Source organism: Paramisgurnus dabryanus, chromosome 3, assembly GCF_030506205.2.
Source record: "Paramisgurnus dabryanus chromosome 3, PD_genome_1.1, whole genome shotgun sequence".
In the NCBI taxonomy this organism is placed as follows: Eukaryota; Metazoa; Chordata; class Actinopteri; order Cypriniformes; family Cobitidae; genus Paramisgurnus; species Paramisgurnus dabryanus.
The window spans coordinates 26,069,975-26,080,912 of NC_133339.1; the positions used below are offsets into that span (position 1 = coordinate 26,069,975).

At 36.3% G+C, this 10,938-nt stretch overlaps 1 protein-coding gene across 1 annotated transcript; it reads right to left on the reverse strand.

Moving 5' to 3' along the window:
- Nucleotides 1-1,959: 1,959 nt before the first annotated feature.
- LOC135758992 (uncharacterized) lies at nucleotides 1,960-5,867 on the reverse strand. The gene is made up of 4 exons (XM_073814117.1): nucleotides 5,845-5,867; nucleotides 4,516-5,103; nucleotides 4,190-4,282; nucleotides 1,960-4,098 (listed from the first exon to the last, which is right to left on the reverse strand). Exons 1-4 carry the CDS (start codon nucleotides 5,865-5,867, stop codon nucleotides 3,051-3,053), a joined length of 1,752 nt encoding a protein of 583 aa, XP_073670218.1. The 3' UTR covers nucleotides 1,960-3,050.
- Between the last annotated feature and the right edge of the window lie 5,071 nt (nucleotides 5,868-10,938).

The window sequence follows — 10,938 nt, forward strand, 5'->3', positions numbered from 1 at the left end:
ATTTTGGCGTATATGGCAGTGATAGCATGAGAAAGTAATCTGTATTTACAGTAAATTTAGTGAAGTGCATCACATTTATTGAATTACACGTATGATTGGATATGTGTGTAAGAGTATGTGTGAATGCTGTGTGCTTAAATATAAGTAGTGAATTGTTACTTTTGAACCTAACAGCAGGGACGAAAGTAACACACGGGTGGGTCAAAAGTAACACAACAAAACAAGATAGATTTACACTTGTTTGTATTAAATATACATAACTATGACCTCGTTAATATGTAACTGCAAACATATTTTGTAATTTGTCTTTGTAAAAAAAATAATGAAATTACATTTTTATTTTAAAATTCAGTTTTATCAAATTTTCAAAAGCAACCAACAGTATATTAAATTGTTAAGAATAAAAATAAATTAAATAAAAAATTCAGCAGTTTGAACCCTATGAAAATGAAATTAAATCAAATTAGAATAATATACATTTTCAACATATACAACAGTATTAACAGCGGGACAAAGGTAAAAAGTGTTACTTTCGACCCGACAGGATCTCCTCACATTTAAACACGATTTACTTTTATTTTGAAAAACTCAGAGAAGTCAAACTTCATGATGTGTCAAAAGCACTAAATAACCTGTAGATCATGAAACGAGAAACACAGCGCGTTTTGAGAGAAAAAATGACCGCTTTTGGAATTTACTTATCATGGTTGAAAACACCTACTACACGCGGAAAACGGTGAGTAAATAAAACGATATTTGTCAGATCTGCCAAGGGTTTGTGTGTTAAAGATGCTGTTTGGGATGCAAATGTTATCAGGGCTCGAAGAAGATCTCACTTTCGTGCCACGTAACTTTCGCCCCCACTCTTCCCTACTTAAATAAACCTAAGAACACCTAAGTTTGATACTGTTTATTTCAACTCAATAAAAACAGTAATGTTGGAGGTATAAACCTGAAGAGAACAATTTTTGATTTTTGTGTAGCAGCAACCTCCACAATAAATCTATGTATCAAAACTGCCTTACAAATCTCAGTGAGTGTTAAATGGTAAGAGAAACACACTACAAAACAAATAAACAATTTGGGACAAAATGTATGTAGCAAGAAATGAGAGATAAACCTAGAAATAAATATGAACATTACATTTAATTAAACAGAATTAATTGTTTGCTTTGTCTTTATCTTTAAAATCCAAGCTTGGAACCCTGGGACTCCAGTTTGAAAACTGTAACCTAGCAGAAACTTGTGCTTTTGTAATTCTGGAAGCAATATTTCTCTAATTGGGAGCTTTCTCAAAGTCTCAGTCTATACTGAGTACCTTTGGGACATCTGTACAGTTGTAAAACCTTAAATATCTTCCATGCACAGGAATCCCAAGCCAAGATTTTTGCACCACACATGCACATTAATGTTTCCTTTTGGAAAACAAACATGTTTAAGTGTGAAATGCCTAAGCGCAATACTGGCATTCACTTCACATAGTTAATGTTTATAAAATAAAACAACATATCTGACCTACAGCCGCACATATATATACTAAGTTCTGAACAATGGTAACCATAAAAACAAAAAATAGCAAACTCTTCTAGATCTCCAACATAAATGAAAGATTGACACTATTGACTCTTTCTCTGTACATAAAATAAAATGTAAAAAAATGGTCTCGTATTGCAGGCTCATGCAAAGCATGCTGGGAACTGGAAATCCACCTTAACTAATGATGTTGATTTAACGTTAATTTAACTGAAGTAAATTTAAAGTGAGAGACTCTTTCTTAGCTTAACTGGCAGAATTAATGGCATAAAAGTCATCACAATTGATAAAAGTTGCAATTAATTGCAGTTTTGTTCAAATGAGGCTGTGGTACTGAAATAATTAATGAAAAAAAAAAATTATTATTACTCATTTTATTGAAGTTTGTACTCAAAGTGGTGAAATTGTTGAACACACATAAAAGTTTTTTCACAGGTTTGAGTACAGTTCACTCGTTTTTAATGACTATTGTACGGGGCAGTTTCCAGGACAGGGTTTAGATCAGGGGTCTCCAACCTTTTTGTGAGCAAGGGCTACTACAATTTATAAAACGGCTACTTTTTTATATATATTTTACTCAAAACTTTTTTGGTTTACTTGTTGGTTTTATTTTATTTCTTGATATGTTTTTTCATTGTTTAAAATGTTAACATACATAAAAGAAGCCAAGTTAATATAAAAATGTGTAATGAATAAATATTCAAATTGAAGGTATAATTTTTAACCTTACAAAAAAATTCTAATAGAAATATGGTGTGAAAAACCTGTCATGTGACCATCAACCATGGACCTCTGAATGTAATATTGGATTACATGACTTGGATATTGTTTTGTATCTTAGCATTTATTTTTTAAACATGTTGAGTGCATTAAAAGTAGAAATAATTTTTCATAAGTTTTTAATATGTTTATTAAATTAATTGACATCTATATAAACCATTCTTGAGAAATCCAGTACTAAAATATGATTTTAAAATCCATTTGCGACCATCATATACGGCACAAAAAGATACATTTTAATCTCATGAAATCCTGTATCTGTTAAACTAAATATTATCTGATATATAATGTCTTAGTGCTCCACCCCCAAGAAATAAAATATTTCACAGACTAAGCTTTTTTGGCATTTAAATATGTACATGAATGTTTACAACAATATAAAACAAGTCTGTCAAAACATAAAATGAATGACACTCCCCAATGTGTACTCCAATCCATTTATGTTGGTCTAAGAATTCTCTGATACGGCAACAAAACAAATGTAAATGATAAAATGATAAAAACCTATCTTCTCTTTTGGAGAAGGATGTGCTTTCCTTCGCTTCTAACTGAACTTTATCACTAAATAAATAAGGAAAAATCTTCCTAGTATTTCTTTTTTTTATGATAGGTAAATGCTAAACAGTTTGATAAAACTGTGTGCCAGCTAGGACACCACCAGATTAACTTGTGTATGTACTATTTTATATTACATATAGACCTAGTGTATTCGTAAATTTCGTGTAGACTAATTATTACTAAGGAACAAAGGGTTGCTCCAGCAGGATCTGGCTCTTTCTAAACTTTTCTATTCCTATGCATAAGGAATCATAAATCTTCTGCCAGGCCTCGAGTTCAGATTTCCATAGAGTTGCTCTTGAGCGGATGAGCTGAGATGTTTCACTCTTGCTCCCTTTTGCCAGACTTATGCTGTCTTTACAAATGAAAAAAACATCCAAACCAATAAAAAGAGCATTGGCAGCGATAAATCCAGCTCTTGCTGAGTTTGAGAGTGCTAGTGGTGTCCCTTTTGCCAGTTGCCCAATGTCAGGCAAGTCTGCAGCGAGGTTGGGAATGCTACAAGTTGTTCGTGCTTCCTGCAGCCCCATCCCGACTGCTTTTGTAACCACTGCCTCACTTTGGAGGGCTTTAGCAGCTTTAGCAGCATCCACCAGGGAATCGATACCTTTCCCCACTCCTCCGAGACGGCCTGCAAACATCCCATGTCTTAACGCTTTACCCACAAGTTCCTTGACATTGCTTGTGCCTTGTTGCTTTTGCACCTTCTTAACTTTGCGTACTTGAACAGATGAAACTGTTTTACCTTTTTCCACTTTTCGTGCTCCGAACATACTGATAAAATAAAGCTTCTCAACCTGCTCCGAACTGGCCATCTGCAAACAGCATTGAATCCTCTTTGTATCATTCATGTATGTCTGGAAAATGCTTTGTGCCTTTTTACCATGGTAAGCGTTAACTGCTGTTTCAGTGATACCCGTGACCAAACTATTGACACCACTGGTTACCCCCAGACCAACCCCTGTCAGGGTGAGAGTCAAAGAAACTCCTGCAGTGACAGGAGCAAGAGCAATGCCAACAATGGACAAGACGCCTCCCGCTATCCCCACTGAACTACCAGTTACAGTTGAAATACTGGCTCCTTTCTTCATCCTGTCCAGCTGAACTGCACTTTCCTCCAGATCTGACAAGAACTGCTTCACCTCAGAGTGACGTTGGCTGTACAAACCAATGAAGTTCAAAGCATTTTCCCTAAAAAGGAACATTAACCTGGTGTTCTGGTCATTTCTGAACAAGGAGATATGGAAAGTTATTTTTCACTCCATCCATATGCATATGAATGAACGGAAAACAATATAAATCAAAAAAGTGGTCTTACCTGATTTGTCTTAACTGGTTCAAATTATTAAACATTTTTTTCTTTGAGTTCTTTACACTCGAACTGAACTTTAAAGGCTCATCCTGCATCCATCTGTGAAGAGATGTAGTATAGTGTAGATTTTGTCTTCCCTAAATTCTACAAATACATTTTGACAGTTCAGGTGTGCGTTTATCAAAAATTAATTCATACTGGCAGTGGAACATTTTTCAACCAATCAGAATAAAGCATTTAACAACCCTGTGATATATATACCACAGGGCTGTTGGATGCTGTATTGTATTTACTTAATTTTTATTTTGTAAAGTTATTTAAATAATACTTACTTTTTATTCAGTTTCTCACAAAGCTGTCGTGTAATTTGTATGTATTTGTCTAGCTGAAAAGCCATGACATCCACATTATTGAGGATGGGAAGGAAGAAGGTTTCATTATTTCGTTTAAAGTTGATGAGGAGATGAGACGCCATTCTAGCAGCTGTGATGACCGATCGCACATTTGCAGGGCTCTCCCCCTTTGGCAGGACACTTTGATCAGTGAAGACATTTAATGAGGTAACTGTTAGTTTCTCCAATGCATCCAGAAAGTGGTCAAGTTTCTCCAGCCCCTCAAATGTGTTTTTCAGGACTTCCCCCAGTTTCTTCTCCAGTTTTTGACGTCTAGAGTCAGCTGTGACCTGGGTTAAACCACTCTTTAGGAACTCTCCAAAGGCTTTAGCTTTGTTCTTTGAATTTTTAACATGACCAAACTTAAGACTGATTTTGTCTGCTTGTTCCTTGATATCTTTCATACTCTCCAGTTCTGTTTTCCTCTGAAGGGTCCATTTCTCTTCTCTGTCACAGAAGTCTTTGACTGTCTGAATGTGGTCGAAAGTTTCCTCAACATATTCGGACAATAACGTCTGTAGTTTTTCTCTGTGCAATAGGAGCAAATGACAGGAGAAGAGAAAGTTGGTTAGTAAGGAAGGCTTATTTAGATTAGATTGTTTTAGACTAGAAACGTTTGTCAGCATTAGTGGCCAGGCTTTAGCCCGTTTTAGGTCCAGCCAGAAAGTGTATGGCAAACAATTTCCTTCTACTTAACTCCAATAAGATAGAGATATTTATTATTGAACCAAATACATAGGGGGCGTGCACACCAACACCAGCGCATGTTTTCAATTGTTTTAAAAAGCCAATAGCTAGCGGTATTCTTCCACACTGAAAACCGGTGCTCAGACATTTTTCCATGCTCAGCGCTGGACACGGCCGTCTAATCACAGTGGAGATGGAGAAGGGGCGGGAGAGCTACCAAAGCGCTCTGCTGAAAAACAGCTGGCATTCGGCGTCCTCCATGCGTTTTCAGCCGCGTTTAAAAGTTTTGGTGTGCACAACCCCTTAAAAATAAGTGCTTCATGATGCCATAAAAGAACCTTTCCTGGTTCTTTAAAGCAACTTTAAGATCTAAAGAACCTTTTTGTTTCACAAAAGGTTCTTTAAGGTGAAAAAAGGTTCTTCAGATTATAAAAATGAGTGGTTCTAGGACCTCCAGATCTTTAAGTAAGTAAGTTACTCTAAGATTACAATCCATCACAGACACTGTGCTCTCAAAATTCTGGTCTCTTAATAATACCTAGAATATCAACATCATCTAAAGGTGGTAGATCTTTTTCTTACCTAACCCCTAAGATGTGTGACATTATAAACAACAACATAAACAACACTCACAGCTGTGTTGTCCTGTTTTAGGATTGTCAGCTGCCGGCAATAGCAGACTGGTAGACCGCTATGACAAAACCCCCAAGTTGTTGAATATTCCAAATATCAATATGGTTCCAGGAATTTTTAGTTTTAGTGTGAGTGCCCAATTGTTTGTGCTGAACTGCTGGTAGTTGAATCAAAAGATAAAAGCATAAAAGCAAAAGCGCAAAGCACAGAGCGCAAGATGAAGCGTCCAAACAGTAGCGAAGCAGGAAGTCTTAAGTCTTTACTCTAAAAAATGCTGGGTTAAAGGAACGAGCCCAGCCCGCTGGGTTGTTTTAACCCATTTTTGGGTCAAATATAAACACTTTCTTGGTTAATTTCCACCCAGCTGCTGGGTTCGTACCTTTTTTGACTCAAAGCTGAGATGAAAAAAAATAATTTTTAAAGTAGAAACTAAAGACATATCTCTTTAACCAAACATTCACATGACATGACAGCTGCAATAGCCAATGAGAGCCTGCAAGCTTCTGTTGCATGCTTTTATAGCTGAAAAAATATGATTGTTTTTTTAAGAATCGTTTGCCACTGTCCCTGTGTCTGTGGACTCCTATGGATTTAAAGGGCACCTATGGTCTGATTCACATTTTTACATTTCCTTTGGTGTGTAAGTGTGTATTAGTACATGTTAATGATATGCAAAAGGTACAAACCCCAAAGTAAACAATGACGCAAGTTATCGTCTCCAGCGTAAATCTTTTTTTTTGGACTTCAACAAACACACAGATTGTAGGCAACAGTTTACTTGCTGGGTTTGATAATGTAGACAAGACCGACATTATTATAATTCCTCCCGCTTCGGACTCACAGCCTGTAAGTTAACTACTGTCAGCATTGCATTGTGAGCAAATCTTTCAAACATGGTAAGGAGCGTCACATTTCCTGATGACATCAGAGGTATTCAGGCCAATCACAACGTACAGATTAGCTGGCCAATCAGGGACACAGCGCTTTTTAAATCGACAAGTTTTGTACAAAATCTGTGCGTTTCAGGAAGAGAGGTAAATCTGGAGCTACAAAAAAGTACAGTATGTGGAAAATAATGTGTTTTTGGAACCATAAACCACGCGAACACATTGTATTATACCAAACACAGAAAATAATACCACAGAATATAATAATTGGTTTTTTTTTACAATAAAATTTGCACTTTTTGTTTAAGATGTAAAAATCATCTACTCTGGAGTTTCCTCCCTTGACTGCTGTCGTCGTGTTTGGTTGGAATGATAAACAATTGTGAAAGCGGCGCGCTATATAAATAAAATTGAATTAAATTATATAACTGTGTCCTGAGCATGTCAGATTTTTAGAACAAAGTTCTTTGAGGCAAAACTTTCTACACATGAAACAAAAGAGCAGTTCTGCTTCATAATTACAGAAGCTATTTTTAGTTCTTGACAATGCATTGTTTGGTTAACCTGTTATGCTACATTCTGATTGTGTATTGTCATTTAATATTTTATAAGGAAACAAACAACATTTATTCTTTAAATAATTCGACATTAAACTGGATTAACAAATATAATATATTTTTAAATATAAAATTCCTAAATATCGTTAAAACACAGTTGTAGAGTTTAATATGGTTGAGCATTTGTTCTTATATGTTCTTATACAATCTTTTTGTTGTTGTTGTTTGTTCCTCCATGTAAACTTTTCTGTACATAATGATACATCTACTCACCTGGGGCCTCATTTATCAACAGTGCGTAGAAAATGTTCTATATTTGTACCTACGAATGAAATTTAGAATGTGTCTAAGTACAAAAAAATCGGGATTTATCAAACGTGCGCACGTGGTTCGTACGCACATCAGTAAGTAATCCTTGATGATAAATCCCACTTGTTCTTAAGCACCATGCTCGTGCACGTTCATAGTCATTTGCATTCCGAGACGCCTCCAATGAACCATATATGGTGACAACACCTCCCGTTATATGTCACGTGGTTGTGCTTTTTCCCTCATCGCAATAATGACAAAGAGAGCGTAAAAGAGGAATTTTACAGACACAGAAATTGAGTTACTGCTGGATGAGGTTAAATCCTAATAACACATCCTGTTTGGTTTACTTAGTGCGGGAGGAATGACTAACAAAAGAAAACAAATCTACATGGGAACATGTTACCATTGAGTTTAATTCCGTTGAATATGAGGAGAGAACACTTCCAGAAATAAAAAAGTGGGTTGACATTAAATTATCAGCAAAAAACGCGTCACAGCACACCGACGTGAAACGAGTGCAACTGGAGGAGGACAGACAACTTTCCACCTTGGACAACAGCATATAACCAGCATCATTGGCACGATCATTGAAAACGCGCTACCGGCGGAATGGATTATTTGCCAAGTCTTCCAATAAAGATAAGCCATTGCACTGTGTCAAACATTTGTCGGAGACTTCATTAATACAAATCACATGTAGAGCTTTCACAGATACATATACATATCACAAATAAATCATTATACTTATTTGCTGTTACAATACTGACATTAATCATTTTTAACACCTGCTTGTGGATAATAAATAGACACTTCTTTACTCACTGGAACAGGGTCCTATGTAGTATCGCTGTTCTACCACTAGATGCTGTGCGTACGCATACTCAGAGGTGTGCGTATATTTACACACATTTCTACGTATAAGTGCAATTTGATAAATTCCACACTTTGCGTAAAACAGTTCCTACGCACACTTTACGCACACTTCTGTGCGTACGCACGTTTGATAAATGAGGCCCCTGGTGTCCATTGTATTTAAGATAAATAAAATTTGCAGACGTAAAAATCTTTAAATGAATTTCACTGCGTCAAGTTGAACGGAGAACACCAGAAGAACTTCTCTGTTTTGTCTCCTCTAAACCGGGTGTGTGTTTAACTTTCGTTTTCTTTTTACAATATTTGCACAGCCTTTATAAATGTGAAGGTGAACAGCTTATATAATGCTAACTTGTTGTTACCTATTTTGAAAGTGAGTACATTGCCAAACTCTCATGTTTTACACTGCTGGTGCATGGGTACCATAGTACCACAGTTTATTGTGGTGTAACACCGTAGTTTAACCACAGTTTTTATAGTAAAACCATGCAAGCCAAGGTAATATATATGGTAAACAATCTGGCAAAAAACATGGTTACTTCACTTTTACTATGTCAATGCTTAATTTTTCTAAGGGAGAGTTTTATTTATGGCATGTGTTCAATACCTGCAATGACCTACTATCTAAAGATCCGCAACCACTAAATATTTTGAAATTCCTTGGTTACAGAAATGCCTCACTGTCTAAATGTTGCTGAGTGTGACCACTATATACCCTGTTAAAGATCATTATGAAAAATTAGTGGCCAGGCTACATAAGGCACATAACATACATGGCACCGGCCCACTCAGTTTGATGGTTGGGCCACCGATTCAGAAAAGACACAAACTTGAGGTTTCCCTCTCCTGTCTTGATTTTAATATTCAATACCTTTGTTTTTGGGACCTGCCATCCCCCCAGTGTAATACATTTTTAAGGTTGATTTTTATTAATCTACTGTTTTTAATCCAGATTTAGAAGTTTAGTGTATGCCTGTGCCCGCCTGGGAAACTGGGCTCTCATTCCCCTAAGCCTAACCTCAACCGGCACTATAGCACTATGCTCACATAATGGTCACAGAAGTTGGTGTTACACCTGCACAGATTTAAATTAGCCAGTGTGATGTTGAAATATTATAATATTGTTTGTGAAGCATGTTACAAAAATGAACCAAAACTCAGATAAGACTTTTTTTTATCTGTTTTGTTTGTCTGGCAAGTTTTTTAGTGAAATTTTGTCAAGGCCTATTTTTCCTCGCACCTAAAAATCTAAGGTGCAGGTGTGCAATTTGTATTTGTGTATATAAAATTGAGTTAATAGTATAGTCCACATGTGGGCGCTGTACAACAACTATTACCATCATTGTATTTAAATCTGAATATTAAAAAAATGCTTGAAACCTGCTTAATAATGCTTAATAAATGTGTAGTGATTCAGGGGAAGGAAAGGGAAATGTTACTCATAATTGTAAATTAAGTAGTTAATTCTGTGGCCTTTAGAAAATAACGTTCTTACTGCTATACAGTATTACCTCAAAGCTTATAGCAAGATCTAAAGGCAGATAAATTGACATTGATTTGCTGAGCATTGAACACAGGAACAATTCAATTGTGAAATGAAAAAAAAAAACGGTTTATTAACTAACGTTACGAAATACACACAACAACTAACTACACATCAAACAAACAATAAACTTCAGGTTCAGGTTTGGCATATGATGTTGGCATTGTTTAAGCATAGTTTAGGTTTCTCCCAATGACAATTTTTTCAAATTTTATTACTAAAAACACCTGCATTGGGTTAAGTGGATGGCAAGCCATGGAAAGACTAGATGGTTAAGTTGATTTAAGCTCTTCAGTGTTTGTTCACTTTAATTTGCTTATAGACACAGATAAATTCCCACATATCTGCAATGCCTTTGTTTATTTTATCAACTTCTCTTTATTAACTTCTCTGCACACACACACACGCACGCACGCACACATGCACACAAACAGACAAGAAGTGCCTAATCATTTGCATATTCCTTTTTATCATAAGTGTTTTAATGCAGTGACTTGCACTGGTCTTGGTCTTGACTTGGTCTTGGCCTGTCTTGACCCTTTAAAGTCTTGGTCTTGTCTTGGTCTCAGCCTGTCTTGGTCAAGACTTGGCCTCGGTTTAGGTGGTCTTGACTACAACACTACAATAAACATGACACATGGACAGAGAGAGAAAGCATGGAAAGTTAAGAGTGAGTAAAAGAAGGGCGGTATCATTATAGGCTTAACTTCTGCACAAACCATCAGAGCCGCTAAGAATCGCCTTAAATAAAAGGGTTAATAACTTAGCACAGCGAATGAATAGACGATACTTGCGTTCGCTGGCTTTTGTGAGGCGCGTTAAAGAATGAGGAAGAGAGTTCCGTGGGTTCATGGTCACGTGGCGGAGTCCT